General features: G+C 42.5%; 1 protein-coding gene across 1 annotated transcript in view; it reads right to left on the bottom strand.

Moving 5' to 3' along the window:
- LOC126263408 (zwei Ig domain protein zig-8-like) overlaps positions 1-13099 on the bottom strand; it is a 449731-nt gene extending 436632 nt beyond the window's left edge. Inside the window, exon 1 of the mRNA XM_049960502.1 lies at positions 13072-13099. Coding sequence (XP_049816459.1) covers positions 13072-13099 — 28 coding nt within the window. The remainder of the gene's footprint in view (positions 1-13071) is intronic.
- Between the last annotated feature and the right edge of the window lie 5502 nt (positions 13100-18601).

Raw genomic sequence — 18601 nt, 5'->3', positions numbered from 1 at the left:
ATACCCTCCTTTCAAGACAGTGTCCATTCCGTTCAACTGCTCTTCCAAGTCCTTTGCTGTCTCTGACAGAATTGCAATGTCATCGGCGAACCTCAAGGTTTTTATTTCTTCTCCATGGATTTCAATGCCTACTCCGAACTTTTCTCTCGTTTCCTTTACTGCTTGCTCAATATACTGATTGAGGGTTGGACTGCTAAATTTTTGTAATTTCCTAATCCTAGCAGCAAAGAATATAATCAGTAGCTGATGCTGCATATTACTGATGTTAATAGCTTTGATAACTGTCGTTCCGGTAAACGCAGCTATAATGGGAAAAGCAAATACAGCCTGTGAAATTGTAGAAAAAAAAATGAATAACAGCCACGGAGGAAAATTTATAAATATAATACCAATAAATCTAGTGTTTAAAAAGATAATATATTTATTTTTATTCTTGTATACTTGGTTTGTTACGGCAATGATTGCTGCATCTTAAAACTATCTTGGTAGTGCAGAATAGTTATTTCTTTATGATCACGGTGTGTCATAGAAAGAGCCATTAATGAACTCTTGACAGCTACAGCGTTCAGTCTTCGTAGTTTGACAAACCACAGTAAACTCTTAGTACCTCCAACGTCTGTCCGGTGTAATCAAACAACAGGACACTTTTTCCATTTTACTCCTAAATAACATTTTAGTTCCTTAAGTTAATGAATATAATGTATGACTGCATGCGGGTAAATTCTGCTGATAATGACAGCAATAAGCAATTTTTTCCAGTATAGAAAAAGTAGAATTGACTCGCAAACCGAGAATAAACAATAATAAAAATTATAAATTTGGAAGTATTTTTTTCGTATTCAAATACAGTTAATTTCGATTATTCAAGTTGCGTCTCGTGGTTCTTTTAATTAAAAGAAAATTCGATTTGTATGCTAATGCGAGCGACTAAGCTTCTTTTCTTTTATGTCTAATTTTAATTTCAGATCCAGTAAGGATTCTGCACAGTCAGCAGTATTTTGTTTAGCTGCAATATTCGAGTCCTTTCTTTATCTCAGCCCTCAGGTTGCCTTCAATGACTCTTTTCCTCATTACAACATTCCACAAATGCCATACAAGATGCTAATCAATCTAACCATAGATATAACATTTATATGTACTGCCTAGGTTGTTGTTGATGTTCCAGTCTCAGCAGTCACATTAATAACAAAAAAAAACATAATTTAAAATATGTGTGTTTCGGGAACAAAAGGCAACTTTTAATTCATGACCGTGTTTACCAGCACGCCAACTGGGATCACGTATGTAAAGTTGTAAACGGTTTACAAGGATGTTCTAAGAAAATCTTGGGTTAATAATTGCATGGAATTAATTGGAATGAGCATCTCTTTTGCACGAATCGTGCAGTGTGTTTCTAACACATTTTTGATCACTGTGGTGGCTGGTTATGCTGAAGATGAACATATTTAATAACTGTTGATTGGCGACTCCATGTTGTCCTATGCACCACGACCAGATAACAGGTTTACTTGAAAAAAAGAGACAGCATTGGTCGTATATAAATAAATATTGGATCAATTAATGAAAAAAAGTCAAAATGCGTCCATCAAAGGAGATAACCATTCTTACTATTGTTCTTAAAGGCATAGCTAGATCGTTTGAGGCCACAAATTTTGTCACTGGAACTTGTGTATTATACCATCGTATGAGGCTGTGAGTCGTATGTTTTGTGGTTCATGACAATCAAACGAAAACAAAAGTGCAGCACCGATAAAAATATCGATATCTCGAAAGTACCATTATTCTCTTTCATAACAGATTAGAGTCCTGCTCCAATCTCTCCGTCTTTACCTACGAGTCAGGAAGAGAGAAAGAGTCTGAGTGAATTTCCACACGTCTTAAATGGAATAATACATGCAATCAGTGAAGCAAAGCTTATATTTGCATTACAGATCAAAAATTTTAAATATTTGAAACTTGAAATTTGAATGTGTAAATAAGTTATTAGACAACCAAAATGGAAGTCGAAGCGTGAAAACAAGTGAACGAGCTGCGAACGAAACGTAGCCACGTTTGCCAAAGCGTTACAAATATACAGGCTTCCTAAAATTTGAAGCACCTAGAAGGAGAGGAGGAAACGAAACGAAACCTCACAGTTTGAGAGGATACGTGAGTTATTTCGCGATTACAGAATGTAATCAAATTTACAAATAACTATGCAATATGAGCCAACTTACCAATACGACATTGCATACCCTATGGCCTGGATGCATGCTCTTATTCGGCTGGGGAGAGTAGCCCTTACTCAGGCAAGCTGCTCCACAACTGTCGTGGCATCCTATCAAGAAGTTCATCAAGGCAATGTTGGTTATGCTGTGTCAAAACGCACGGGGTACATTCGCCCTTACTGGTGCTAAGCGTCCTGCGTGATAAATCAATGATAACACCTGGTGGTCACGATATACGTGTATGATATAGTAAAACAAAAATCAAATTGTGTTCTAGATTATATGAGAGCGTCTACAGAATAGCAGGTGGCGAGCATGCGCGACTGCAGCGATATACCATATCGCCCTCGCTGCGTCCAGAGATGCCGCTTGAGCGACGCGCAGCAGCCGGCCGCTATTGCGAAGATTGATTACATTAATTGTTAAAAGTTGGCGTGGGGTTGAGTGTTTGTTCGCTTTAAATTGTTATTATTGTACAACGAAAAGGGTTACTTAGTTCCCGGATAGACCTCTCACCGACCAAGTGGTGGTAGTGATGTATACCAGGTCTGATCTTACAGCGTTTCACTGCGTGGTGTAGTGAGGCTACTCAGTTGACACCTAAGTCTTGGGAGAGTGCACGGAATTTTGTCGATTATAGTTGTGGGAACAGTTTCGATCGTAAAATTTGACGGGGTGAGTCCCACGTGAGTCTGATTTAATTGAGAGATTGATCTGTTAGGTGCTGAGTTTTGTGGAATCGGTGTGACCGATATCCCGTCTGCATTGTATGTTGACTGGTCGCGACGCGCCCAGAGGTAATTGAGTTGCTTGTCGTTTTTATTGAGGTGGTTTGGGTATTGTGCGTGTGTGTATTGAGAAGGGAAAGCCCCGAACACGTGTTGGTAGTTATATTTTCCAGACAACTAGCTTGCAGCAGACAGCGAACTGGCTCATAGAACGACGAACTGTTTCACTAAACGGTGATGGTGTGCACGTATCAATGATTAGACAAGAAATAGTAAATTTTTAACGAGCTACACGTAGCTAAACCAAAACTTGATTCATCAAGGTGACGAGTGGCCGATTTAAATGTTAGGAAACTTAGCGGGTCGCGTGTTGTCAACGCCTGAAGAGGTCAAGATTTGCTTTTAAATTGGAACTTTAGGTTAGTTGAAAAGTGTCGGTGACATTTAGGATTTTTGTTTGATTTTTTTTTATTACTTGTTTCCGTGTTGTGGGGAAAGATAATATATTTGCTGGCACTCGTTCACTGGTGATAACCAACGTGTATTGAGATACCTAGAAGGAAAATAAATCCAATTTTATTAGGGTTAAAGGAAACCTTCCAGTCTATTTAATTGGTATCTAGTGTGAATATATCTATATAATTTTCGGAAGTATAAACGAGTGTAATTCAGAGATATTGATACAGTGGAGTAGATATCACATATAATGTGGTGTTTTTAAATGTGCTTGGTAAAAGGTCTTGAAAGAATGAAATTATAAATAATCTACTGAAAGTAGATCTTTTCAATATTAAAGAAAATATTTCAACTAAGGGAAAAAGTTTTCTAACAAAGATTCGTGATTCTGTGACGCATGCGAAGTCTCATCACTTACATATTATCGCTGCATAGAGTTGGAAAAATATTTAAGGAAGAATTAAAAATGTTTTAATTCCTAACAGTAGTGATGGAAGTGTACCTAAACAGAATAATCATTTCAAGACGGTAGACAGATTGGTATTTTAGTAGAAGTAAGAAAATAGTCCCGAGTTTATGTCAGAGAGTACGTACTGCGTTGTAAAAATCTCGTTGCGAAAATTAACAATTGCTAGTTGGATGTCGCTTTTAACATCACGCAAGATAATCAGGTACTGAAATTAAAATAATTTGTTGGTCTGATGAGATCAGTATCGTAGACAACGAGAGTGGTTCATTAAATAGGCCCATTTATTCACTACTGCTTAACTTCAGTAATCTTTGGTGTGTGAATACTGTTAAGTGATTATTTGTAGTTCTATCGTGGCTTGGCACGATTTCGGCGTCGTGTCTTGGCAGGGTGTGATCCGATTATTTGACAGACAGGCTGTTTGCATGGTCAGCGGTTGAAGTGGCTGCAATATTAATTTTACTAAGGCTGATTTCGTGTCAGTTTAGTTCACTGCCAGTGTGATTGCGGCGCGGGCTAGATTCTTGTCGTCATCAGAGGCTCCTCTCCAACTGGAATCTTCTGCAATTAGATAGCGTTCTGCAGTCTTAACATCTATTAAAAAATAAGAAACTGTACCTAATTAAAGGTGTGGTGGTCGACTGGCGGCCTAAGTACTTTGCGCAACAGGATACTCTGCAGTAACGGCATAGAGACGTTGGTACAGTACGATCCCTTGTCGTTGTAAATCGATCTTTGGTACTGCCAGTCACGGGCCAGTACTTGGTCCAGATTATCCCACTGCTCAACGGTGATTCGGCATAGATGCCTCAGAGTGGTGGGTGGGCCACGTCGTCCCTAAACAGTCCTTTTCAATCCATCCCAGGAATGTTCGATGGGTTTATGTCTGGAGAACATGCTGGCCACTCTAGTCGAGCGATGTCATTATCCTGAAGGAAGTCATTCACAAGATGTGCACGATGGGGGCGCGAATTGTCGTCCATGAAAAGGAGTGCCTCACCAAGACTGCCGATATGGTAGCACTATCAGTCGGAGGATGGCAGCCGTTACGGCGCCCTCCATGACCAACAGCGACGTACGTCGGTTCCACATAATGCCACCCCAAAACAGCAGGGGTCTTCCACCTTGATGCAGTTGCTGTACAGTGCGTCTAAGGCGTTCATCCTGACTGGGTCGCCTCCAAACACGTCTCCGACGATTGTATGGTTGAAGGCATATGCGACACTCATTGGTGAAGAGAACGTGGTGCCAATCCGGAGCGGTCCATTCGGAATGTTGTTGGGCCCACCTCTACCGCGCTGCATGGTGTCGTGGTTGCAAAGATGGACCTCGCTATGTACGTCGGGAGTGAAGTTGTTCATCATGCAGCCTACTGCGCGCAGTTTCAGCCGTAACACGTCCCGTAGCGGCACGAAAAGCATTATTCAACATGGTTGCCTTTCTGTCGGGGTTCCTCCGAGCCATAATCCTTGGGTAGCGGTCATCCACTGCAGTAGTAGCCCTTGGATGGCCTGGGAGAGGCATGTCATCGACAGTTCCTGTCTCTCTGTATCTCCTCCATGTCCGAACAACATCGCTTTGGTACACTCCGAAACGCCTGGACATTTCCCTTGTTGAGAGCCCTTCGTGGCACAAAAGTAACCATGCGGACGCGATCGAACGGTGGTATTGACCGTCTAGGCATGGTTGAATTACAGACAACACAAGCCGTGTACCTCGTTCATGGTGGAATAACTGGAACTGATCAGCTGTCGGACCCCCTCCGTCTAATAGGCGCTACTCATGCATAGGTGTTTACATCTTTGAGCGGGTTTAGTGACATGACTGAACAGTCAAAGGCACTGTGTCTGCGATACAATATCCACAGTAAACGTCTATCTTCAGGAGTTCTGGGAACTTGGGTGATGTAAAACTTTTTTTGAGCTGTGTAAATAGTGCGCAAAAACCGGTAGTCCACAGTTACAAGGAAGGGGATACGTACAACCATACCTCGCATAGGAAGGTCATCTTGATCTGTAATTCTCTGTTATTCACTTTTACTGCAACTGCTAAGTACGTTAAACATTTTTTTTTTTTTTTTTTTTTTTTTTTGCTTCGACATGGACTCTTCGCTTCGCCTTAAGCCATTTGCGGAGTGGCTAAGTATAGTAATATTCTTGATGAACTGATGTTCTTCGTTGTCTGTTAACGAGCAATGCAGTGTGGCAATTAGTGATTTGATGGCAGCTGATTAGTACTTCAATTACTTTGATAATATCATTGTGGTCCGCCAACGAGGGGTGATTTTTTTGTTGTTTTTTTAATCGTCATCATCTTACTCCGAAGCATTTCAAGGATTGAATTTAACTGTTTGATTCTTTATTGTAAAGAGTTTAATTTCTTTGTGTTAATAAGTGGTTGTTCAGGTATGTCTTTCCACTCCCTAGCCAACTTCCTGCCTCATCTGATCGAAATTACCCAGACACTTATTAGTGGACAATATTTTGGAGTATGTCCATTCTTCGCCTATATGACTGTTTGAATTCTGCTGGGAATACTTTCAATTAGTTTTCTGAATGTCTGCGCACCATGGCTGCCCATTCCTTCTCAAAAGCTAAGATCAGGGAAGTAGATGTGCTGGACACTGGAGTACTGAGCGAAGTCGACATTGTAATTCATGTGCAAGGTCCTAGATCGGTTTTAGGTCGGGGCCCTGGGCCGGTCAGTCTATTTGGTTGGTTCGTTGATGATTTGTGGAGGGGACCAAACAGCGACGTCATCAGCCCCATCTGATTAGGGAAGGATGGGGAAGTAAACCGGCCGTGCCCTTTCAAGGGAATCATTTCGGTATTTTCCTGAAGCGATTTAAGGAAATCACGAAAACCTAAATCACGATGGCCGGAAGCTGGTTTTAGACGTCGTCTTCCCAAATAAGAATTCACTGTCACTCCATTTGATTATTATTCTTGCTCACTAAGTATTACTACAGAGACGGTGCTTCATCACACGGCGCGTTGACATGAAGTTTTATTGTGCGTAGTACACAAAACTGTAAAATGTGTTCATGTCCTTTGGCATTTAGGGCTTTCTGAACCACAGTAAGGGGACCACATCCTAACCACGAGAAACACTATTATAATGTAACATCTCCTGAACCCTCTGAAATTTACCTGTGGATCTACAGATGACAGCAGGTACTTCCTCCAGGCATTCACCAAACCGAAATCCACGGTCGGATTGCCACGGGACATCACTCCAAAATGTTTCCAGTCTCCACCTCGAGCATCGCTTAGCACTGACTACAATCATGTGTGGCTTATGAGGAGAAGTTCGGCCATTGTGCCACATTCCTTTTAACTCCATATGCACAGTCATTCTACTTGCTGAAGTGGGTGTTTGGAACGGACGATTGATTCCTTCTGCTGACTGCGTGTGAATTTTTACAAACACCTCCACAGTACCCAATGTTCTCTCTCAGTACATACAGCCTAGCTGTGGTTGTTCCCTAGCGTTTCCACTTAACAGCCACCTCATTAATAGTGGGCTTGCACACCTTTAGAAAGGTGTGAAATGACTCAGGTAGTATCTAATGACTACATCTACATCTACATACATACTCCGCAAGCCACCTGACGGTGTGCGGCAGAGGGTACCTTGAATACATCTATCGGTTCTCCCTTCTATTCCAGTCTCGTATTGTTCGTGGAAAGAAAAATTGTCAGTATGTCTCTGTGTGACTCTAATCTCTCTGATTTTATCCTCATGGTCTCTTCGCGACATATACGTAGGAGGGAGCAATATACTGATTGACTCCTCAGTGAAGGTACGTTCTCGAAACTTCAACGAAAGCCGTACAGAGCTACTGAGCGTCTCTCTTGCAGAGTCTTCCACTGGAGTTTATCTATCATCTCCGTAACGCTTTCGCAATTACTAAATGATCCTGTAACGATGCGCGCTGCTCTCCGTTGGATCTTCTCTATCTCTTCTATCAACACTATCTGTTACAGATCCCACACCGGTGAGCAGTATTCAAGCAGTGGGCGAATAAGTGTACTGTACCTACCTCCTTTGTTTTTGGACTGCATTTCCTTAGGATTCTTCCTATGAATCTGTCTGGCATCTGCTTTACGGACGATTAATTTCATATAGTCATTTCATTTTAAATCGCTCCTAAAGCCTACTCCCCAATAATTTATGGAATTAAATGCTTCCAGTTGCTGACCTGCTATATTGTAGCTAAATGATAAAGGATCATTCTTTCTATGTATTCGCAGCACATTACACTTGTCTACATTGAGATTCAATTGCCATTCCCTGCACTGTGCGTCGATTCGTTGCTGATTCTCCTGCATTTCAGTACAATTTTCCATTGTTACAACCTCTCGATATACCACAGCATCATCCGCAAAAAGCCTCAGTGAACTTCCGTTGTTATCCACAAGGTCATTTATATATATTGTGAATAGCAAAGGTCCTACGACACTCCCCTGGGGCACACCTGAAACCACTCTTACTTCGGAAGACTTATCTCCATTGAGAATGACATGCTGCGTTCTGTTATCTAGGAACTCTTCAATCCAATCACACAATTGGTCTGATAGTCCACATGCTCTTACGTTGTTCATTAAACGACTGTGGGGAACTGTATCAAATGCCTTGCGGAAGTCAAGGAACACGGCATTTACCTGGGAAACCGTGTCTATGGCCCTCTGACTCTCGTGGACGAATAAGGTGAGCGGGGTTGCACACGATCATCTATTTCGAAACCCTTGCTGATTTCTACAGAGTAGATTTCTTGTCTGCAGAAAAGTCATTATACTCGAATGTAATACGTGTTCCAAAACTATACAACTGATCGACGTTAGAGATATAGGTCTATAGCTCTGCACATCTGTTCGACGTCCCTTCTTGAAAACGGGGACGACCTGTGCCCTTTCAAAATTTTTGGAACGCTACGCTCTTCTAGAGACCTACGGTACACCGCTGCAAGAAAAGGGACAAGCTCCTTCGCGTACTCTGTGTAAAATCGAACGGGTATACCATCGGGTTCAGCGGCCTTTCCTCTTTTGAGCGATTTCAAGTGTTTATCTGTCCCTCTATTTCGATATCTACAATTTGGTCATCTGTGCGATAAGCTAGCGAAGCAACTACAGTGCAGTCTTCTGTGAAACAACTTTGGAAAAACACATTTAGTATTTCGTCTTTAGTCTGTCATCCTCTGTTTCAGTACCATTTGGTCACAGAGTGTCTGGACATTTTGATTTGATCCACCTACTGCTTTGACATAAGAGCAAAATTTCTTAGGATTTTCTGCCAAGTCAGTACATAAAACTTTACTTTCGAATTAATTTAACGTCTCTCGCATAGCCCTCCTCACGCTACATTTCGCTTCGACTAGTCCAAGTTCGGAACCACTGAGCTCTTGTGACGGACCCATTGTGCTGTTACTTCCTCTTACTGACAGAAAAGTACGTCTACTCATCGACTACTTTAATGCTGACGGGTCCATCTCTCGTCATGTCTAGTGGACATTCCACATTACAGAAGAGTGTCCATTTATTTTGATAAGAATGTGTATGTGAGTAAATTGAGCTGCATTGCGGTTATTTAGCGCTTTAGCTCCATACACACCACCCAATGGGGCACCAATGCGAGGCTTCATCGTTGTATGTAGCAAGAACATGGGACAAGGTTACTAAATTGAAAACGGCGTGTAACGTTACCGCCCCGCATGAGAATCAAGCCTGGTAGAGTTTACACCACATAAGCTGATTTCGGTCGCTTCCTCTTACATTTTTGTATGTTTACGAAGCACTTATGCTAAAGGTTTCCGTGTCAAAATTAATAAGCGTTTCGCCATTGTGTTCTTCATTTCAAGAACTATGGAGTGCTGTTAGTACGAGTATACCTTTCTATTAGGAAAAAACGTGTTGTCTTGCAATAAATCGGTGGACATAAGAATTAAGAGTATTTAACGAATCACAAAGTAAGTGAATCTTTGCTTATTATCGTTAGTTGAAAAGCACTTTTCCATGTCGGAGGTGCACCGTCCACGAAATTAAAGGCACGTTGTATGTTCCACTCCTCATGCTGTGAGTAAATACAGGACTTCCGGCGCGTTGTCAACCATACAATTCCGAAGTTAGCAGACGCACATTAATGCGAGAACTAAAGAATATCCAGCATAGCAACTCGAGCATCCAAGTTGCTGACTAAACTAATATACAGCAAAATAGGTTCCGAATGTCATTATAGTATTGTGTTTGAATTATGAATTTGCTCTTCTAGGCTTGTAGTTTACGATAAGTAAGTATGAAGTTTGTCTTCGTCTTGCTATTGTCCTTCCCCGAAGTTTCAAAGGGAAATTTACTAATCTTCCGTGACCATGCAGCGAACATCGTGGCATGCGATCCTGTTCGAGGAAAACGATCGTTGGGCTGTCTTCGTGGTGGAGTACATTAGGGATCAAATAACATTACGTGGTCGTTGTCCAGAAACTTTATATCGATTTTCCAGATTGCAGAGACGATTCGCAGTCATCAAGGCTGAAACATTGACAGAATCCTAAACGAGCTTTAAGGGACTCAGGATGACGCAACCCAATGTTCTGATTACAGGGTGAACGGGAAGTGCTTCTGGGAAATTTATGTCCACGAAATCGCAGAATGAACGTGTAGCGTAAGCGAATGCTTCCACGTACGGCACTTAAAAGCTTACCTCTGAAGAGTAACACTACCAGCCCCTAATCAGTAATTCTCTGCACCCTCACACGCTATTTCTTATGGTAAAATATTAAAACATGTTTTTTCGATTTCACGTACACGAACAGGAAAAGGACTGTACCTAGTCCAGTGAAAACTTCTGTAATTATCTGTGGAGCACCTTCTACAATACTTGTCGAGGGAAATAAATCCTCAATGAGAATAAAATTTCTTCACAGCGGTAGAATATTAATTCACCAATGTATAAAGCCCTCGCTAAATACAGTTTTCGAAAATATTCGTCGATTTCAAAGATTGCAGGGTGTCCCAGGAGAAATGGTCGATAGTTATGGATATGACTGGGCCAATTTTTGGAAGCAAGAGCTCTAGTACAAGGGGCATTCAAAAAGAAACGACCCATAGTCTGGAATGTGCAAACCGGTGACAGGAGGGTAATATCGTGGCGTGTGTAACGACGTGTAGTTCGGACCAGAGCGTGGAAGTTCACAGCTAGAGGGCACGTGTGCACGTCACGTGACTCTACAGAGCTAGCAGCAGCCTGCATCAATCGTCAAACGCTGCTAATCGCATTGCGAACAGTGACATGGAGGCGTCAACAGAAGAGCAAAGAGGTGTTGTTCGTTTTCTGGCAGCAGAAGAAGTAGGAGGAACGGACATTCATCGACGAATGTCATAAGTGTACGGCGAACACTGTATGTGCCTTGCAAGGGTCAAGGCGTGGCACAAGCGCTTCAGGCAAGGATGGGTGTCGTTAGCCGATGATACACAGTCTGGAGCAAAACTAGCATTACCGATGACATCGTCCAGCTGATGGATGCACTCATTATCCAGGACTACAGCCGTGATCAGACAGAGCGTCGGAATTGTTCACACCATCATGAAGGAACGACTGCACATGCACAGAGTGTGTATGTACCCAGTGGGTGCCCCACAGTCTTCAACCACACCAGGAAGCATGTCGAAAGGCCCACTGTCTTGATCATCTGCAGTGCTATGCTCGGGAAGGGAATTCGTTGTTGGCACGAGTGGTGGCTGGACATGAGTCATGATGTCATCACTTCGAACCAGAATCAAAACGACGAAGTTTCCAGTGGAAGCATCCAGGGTCACCACCACCACCAGAAGAAACCAAGGCCATCCTCACGAGTGCAGGAAAGGTTATTCTGACGTTCTTTTTTGATCAAGATGGCCCCATTCTGATTCACTTCCTGCAGCACAGGACAACAGTGAATGCCCAGTGTTACTCGCAAACCTTGACCACCCTTCGCCAAGCGATCAAATCAGTCTCATCATGCAATGAAGGCTTTCACGACTGGATGTTTCAGCTGCCGAGGATCCTTCTAGGTTGCGTGGCCGTGGTCCATGGCACTCTTCTATCCCTGATATTTCGTCCAAATCAACATTGGACATCTTAGTGCATTGTCCTGCAAAATGATGGCCAGGTCCTGCAGAAAGTGTATCACTTCTGTCTCCTAGCTGGTCGTCGGTTGTGTTCCAAAAATTAACAGTATAGAGACATAAGTGATGACACTTTCTGCAGGACCTGACCATCATTTTGTAGGAGAATGGTCAAGCACGTACATTGCAAGCTATTACTGAATTGTTTGATTGATGGGACTGCTAAGTACTATACCTCCAACTGCACTCCCATGACTTAAGCACTCGTTTGTTCCACACGATTTCTAAACTGAAGGAAACACTAAACGGCATTCGCTTCAGAGCTCCTACAAATTCGTCGGGCAATAGAGCGCGCCGCTCGAACTGTCTACACAACTGGCACTGCTAAGAGTATGCTACGACTTCCACATCGCTGGCAACGGGTTATGCACAATGGTGGTGACAACTTTGAAGATCAGTAAAACTTCGAAATATGTGTCTATTTTGTAAGGGCTGTAAAAAAATAGTTGCCACTATTAAAGTTCGAAGCTTTTTATAATGACATCAATAAATAAAACCGTTACAGGTATAGCTTAAAACACCATACCGTTTCCTGAGCTACTTAACTTATTCTTATTAGAAAACAAAGACTTGATTATTTGTTGTGTATATACACGTCTCTGTCTTTCTCTACGGTTTTTACCCTTTACAGCTCCCTCCAGTACCAAAGATGTTATTTCCTGAAGTCTTAACACATGTCCTATCACCTGTGCCTTCTTGGAAATATCTTCCTTCAATTTATTTCAATGATTAATATTAGCATATCTCATCTGGAATACCATCTTTGCTTCCCACCATGGCCACTTTTAATGTCCCCCTTGTTCCACGTGTCGTGTCCTAAATTACTTCCAAGGTAGCAGAAATCTTACACTTCGTCTGCTTCGTGGTCTCCAATTTTAATGTCTATCACCTGTCTCGTTTCCGCTAATCTGCATTCCTCAAGACTTGATTAGCATTTGTAGAACGCGTTTCCCATTGGATTACGGCCACCGGAAAGATAGTGCCGCGGCCACTTTGTGCGCCAATGGAAAGGAACACCAGCTCTTGAGGAGGGGTGGGCGATGACTGATTACCTCTCAGGAGCAGAGCCACCGCAAACATTGCACTGCGGCCGTAATTAGTCGAATGTGGGTGAGCATTAAGCAGAGCATGGCGCGGCGCGGCAGTGGCGGCTGCAGCTGCCGCAGTCGCAGTCGCGCCCCGGGGGACCCCCAGCGCGCCGTATCGACTGCAGCGGGTCACGTGACACTGGCTGCTCCGCTCTGCCCTGCTCTGCTTGCCCTGGCCTGGCCTAGCCTGGTACCGGCCGCCGCGCCCGCAGCCGCCGGTGTCCGCGCCGCGACGCGGAGCTGCCTACCTGACAGGCGTGACGGATTTCCTAAGTCTCGAATGGCATGAGCTTTTAACTTTATTACGGACCCAGAGTCCCATCACTCGACATTGTGGTCTGCTGCTTTGGCGACTCGTGTGTCGTGTTCCAGAAGAACTGTTATTGGTAAAAGCAATAAAAAATTCGTTTAGTACCTGTCTTAACCCTTTCAAACCTGAATGTTTTTGGAACACAAAAATTTTTCTCTACGTAATAATGCTTTTAGATCATTTTTAAACGATTTGAGGTGCAAGATTTATACAAAAATATGTACACATTTTCAAAATATGTTTTGTAGGCTTGGCTTCATTTTATGGTCTAAAATAACTATTGTAATAAACAGGAAAATAATCATTGAATAATTCCCATGTAAAAAACAATAATAATATTCAGTTATGTCGTGGAATATAACGAACCAAGCATATCTGTTGTACTGCCACATTGACTTGCTGATACTTTTATAGTGATGCCCAACAGTTGACCGCACTTACGGATAATGGTAACGTTGGACATGCACAAATATGTACCTTAGGTTTCCATTGGAAAAAGATATTGGAGCTAATACGCAGTAAAAGCTAATGCACATAATTGTAACCAGAGGGTCTCAAAGGGAGAATTGAACAGGCTTTACAAATTTCATAGCAGCAGTAGTGGCTATTCTCGGCAAAACTGTCAAGCTTCCCATTTACTTCACTGTTTCGGATTTGCTGAGAACAATTACTCCATCTCTCCTGGTAGATCTACTTTTGTTATCGGCATCACTCCGAAGTCAGGTTTACTGCAGATCTCACGTCCATCTATCCTGTGCAGGCCTTTTCATCTCCGCTTAACCATCTCTGGAACCAATTATGGGTGATGAGAAGAAACATTTACGAGAATGCCACTCTACATGCATGTGAAAATAATAGTTTGGACAAGAAGAGAATAGAAGCTTTCTAAATGTGGTGCTACAGAAGAATGCTGAAGATTAGATGGGTAGATCACGTAACTAATGAGGAAGTATTGAATAGGGTTGGGGAGGAGAGAAGTTTGTGGCACAACTTGGCCAGAAGAAGGGATCGGTTGGTAGGACATGTTCTGAGGCATCAAGGGATCACCAATTTAGTATTGGAGGGCACCGTGGAGGGTAAAAATCGTAGAGGGAGACCAAGAGATGAATACACTAAGCAGATTCAGAAGAATGTAGGTTGCAGTAGGTACTGGGAGTTGAAGAAGCTTGCACAGGATAGAGTAGCATGGAGAGCTGCATCAAACCAGTCTCAGGACTGAAGACCACAACAACAACAATGTGAAAATAAAGGAACACTGGAAGGTTTCCACGAAAAGAGGCGTCACACCAGGAGACACATAAATTATTTATCTTGGGGGGGGGGGGGGCATGCTCTTGTATTTGTCCTGGGGACGGAAAGGTATCAACATAGATAGAAAATGTCTCTAGCATCGTCGCCTTGCAGATGATATACTCTTCAGCAGAGACACAAACGAGGAGTCAACAACGATCCAAGAGCTCAAAGATGCTTCCAAAGCAGTAGGCTTTTTAAATTAACCGGAATAAGTCTCTAACCCTGTCAGTATCACAGTCTCCATCGAAAAGTAAGTTCTGGATGTAGCAAATGATTACATTTATGTTATCTACAAAATCCAGGTTTGGAAAGATAACGACCGAGCAGAGATCACCTGTCGAATTGGGCTCAACTGGGTTGCACTTGGGAAGCTTGGTAAAATCTTCGTAAACCGACTATCCCTATCAATTTTAAAAAAATGAAGTTTATTCATACATGCATCGCTTGAGTAACAATACAGGGGCTCCAAACAACTCACAACAAACAGCACAAATCAGCTCAGTAACTGTCAAATGGCCATTTTGATTTTGAATCCTATGTGAGCGTACTACGGAACTGTGTCGTGTGGATTTCAGGCTCTGCAAATATTCAGATAATTAAGCAAATAACTCGTTCTTCGATGTCATCGTTAAAATTTCATAACTGCCATAGTAACGATCGACATTACGATGTGGAATCATTACTGCGTTATGAATAGTCTTTCTGCATACAATAATTACTCACTAGCGGTATTCGTAATATCTACCCAGGGAAATTTCACGCAAAAGTTGGATTCGTTGGAAAGTATCATATTTTGATATTAATATATCACAAATCACTCTCATTGCAGAACAGTACTGAAAAGTTGCACAAATGTAAGTTAATATAGTCTTGCTTCCCGTTCAAGTACTTTAATTGGAGAATCAGACGCATATTAACTGTATAATCCAGTGAAAGTGCTTGGAGGATTCTCTCCTGCCTGTATGCCGCATAACTGCCATAACCAACATGAACCGAGGCCCCGGAACCAAAACACAGTATTGTAGAAGGCAATGCTCCTCTTAAGGGGACACGACCGACTTCCCATCCTCCCCTGAACTACACTTGTACTCCACCGACCTCATTGTCAACGTGCTGGTAAACCCTAATCTTCCAGAAATCGATGCTTACAATTTTTTCATTTTCTGAAACAATTTCCTTACTGTAGCTAGTCTGCATACAGCCATTTTCAGCTACTTTGATGCTCAAGTTTCATATACTGTATTTGTTGTGTAATTTCCTAATCTATTTCCTTGAGCATCGCTTTATTTTGTTCGACTACTCTCCTTTTATATTTGTTGCTGTTCGTCTTATAAGCTCTTTGTAAGACACTGTTTCCGTTCAGTTGCTTCTACAATTCCTTTCTGTCTCCCACAGAACTGTCTCGTCAGCAAATGTAACTGTAAATGTTTTTATCTCTTCTTCTTGACTGTAAGTACAATCAACATTTTTTTTTTTACAGCTTGATTAACTTAGGCTATTTCCCCTCCTGAGTCTGTAGTTACTGCGAGATGAAGACAAAAATTGCGGAGTGCGATTAATTATCACAATCGCTCGATGTATCTACAAGCCCAGAAAAGTAAACCTCTCATGATATAATAACTGGTAGGGAGGAGGGGGGAGGGGAGGGGGGAATTTGTTACAGCCCGCAACAAAGTAGTCAGAAGACTGATAACTCACAAAAGATAAGAAAAGGACTGAAGTCTTCTATGATACTCTCTAACGTACTGTTCCAGTATTAGAACATAGTGTTTTACAGCGACGTTTCTGGGTAAATGTTTCTCCCTTACTTCTCCTATCCGATTCGTTTTTCTACGAAACAACTTTCTCATGATCGTCAGAAGTTAACCGTTGTACTAATGGACCACGAGCTGTTGCTGTTGTTCGTGTTGTTATGATCTTCGCCTGATACAGTACTCCTTACTGGTCCGTTCTCTTCAGGCCTTCTCCGCCATAACTGCAACCTCCATCCAGTTGTAACCAGTCACTGTGTTAAGGCCTTGGTTTCCGTCCTCAGTTGCATGCAGGATAACCTATTTTCATTACCTAATTGACAATTCCTTGATGCCTCAGGATGTGTCTTATCAACCTTCCTCTTCCTTTAGACATGACGTAAACGTCCACTATCCCCAGTTCGATTCAGTACCTCCTCGTTTGTTCCTGGATCAGCTCATCTAACGTTTCAAGTGATATCTTCTATTTGTCTCAACGTTCCATTTCCCTAGGAGGCTACATTTCAGACAAACATCTTTCGAAAAGACATCCTGACACGAATTTATAGCGAATGTTAAGAAATTACTCTTTGTCAGAAATGGTTATCGGCATTTTGCATATTTCCTACTGCGACTACACGGGATAAGATTTGCGTCTCAGCCAACATAACTCTTTGTTTGTGAGGCTGCGTTGGCTTTCCCTGGAGCGAACTTCATGTAAATGTGTCTTACGTTTAGCAGACAGAAACACCGTTGCCATCTACCAGGGCTTACAACTCTGCTTTCTTCATAGCACCAAAAACACATAGGAAACCAGCCACCAAGTCTCCATGAGTTGTGAACTTTAGCATCACAGGAAATAGAGATCCTTGGGCTGGTGGACGTTTTCCTTGACCAAGACTTCTTAAAAAGCGCCAAGATATCATGGGGGATATATTTTTATTATTTTCTAATGTCATCTTGGCTAAATTCTGGTTTGGTTCAGTCAGACACGTCTCTGTTATAAGTTACTATTTATCTGCTCCCAAGGTTGTTGTAAAACATTCATGTATTGTTGTAAATATACCTATTCTCTGATTTTCTGAGTCAGTATATGTTGCTCAGCCTTTGCCAGCCACCCCAATAAACTGTTCCTGCTGCTCTCGAATACCCTCCTCCACCAGTGCTCTAGATTTCTGGATGGTCACTTCCAAGATTTTGCAGTGTGTCTCATCTGCTCGTGGCACCAACAGACTCTCTCGGCACGTGTCTTTCCGAGAACAGGAAACCACCTGAACAGATAACAAGTACCTAATTTTATTAATGTACTTCAATATCTGGACGGAAGGATTGTGTCGCTACAATCTGCTAATACATTGACTATAAAATCCGATTCGTTGCAACGTGTCATAATTCTGTTCAGACTTCTTCTCCGCTGCTCGACCCTTCGATCCTTCCGATGGGATCTTCTTCAGATTTCCACTGATGTTCCTGAATGACTGAGCTCTGTCGAAAGACAACCTCGTTGCCGGCCGCGGTGGCCGTGCGGTTCTGGCACTGCAGTCCGGAACCGCGGGGCTGCTACGGACGCAGGTTAAATTCCTGCCTCGGGCATGGGTGTGTGTGATGTCCTTAGGTTAGTTAGGTTTAAGTAGTTCTAAGTTCTAGGGGACTTATTACCTAAGATGTTGAGTCCCATAGTGCTCAGAGCCATTTGAACCATTTTTTTGACAACCTCGCATTCTCCTATAAGAGGTTATTTTTCGGTGCTTCTTCGAAGTGTAGTTGATGGGTAAAAATCTTCTGAAATACTGTTGCGGCATCATAGCAGGTCGAATCAACAGAGTGACATACAGATTTGTAGTAAGGGTGTGTGGGATAACCATGAGAGTGTTCCTTCTGTCATACGACATCGCACCCCTGTACGCCATACGATACTCCAAGTGTAGGTCCAGTGTGTCTTGCACGTAGGCAGGCTAGTTGCAGACCGTCTATTAAGCACGCGACCCTCAATGGCACCGCGGCATAACAAACTTTCATCAGAAAACACGATAGACTTCCACTCTGCCCTCGCTTCACACCAGAAGTCGCTAATGACGGTGGTTTGGGATCAACAGAATGCGCGGTAGAGGGTGTCTGGTTCGAATCTGTCATCGAGGTAACCAATCTGTAAGAGTTCGTT

Source organism: Schistocerca nitens, chromosome 6 (genome assembly GCF_023898315.1).
Source record: "Schistocerca nitens isolate TAMUIC-IGC-003100 chromosome 6, iqSchNite1.1, whole genome shotgun sequence".
Taxonomy (NCBI): Eukaryota; Metazoa; Arthropoda; class Insecta; order Orthoptera; family Acrididae; genus Schistocerca; species Schistocerca nitens.
The sequence above is the reverse complement of the archived record's forward strand: the minus strand, read 5'-3'. Positions and strand labels throughout refer to the sequence as shown.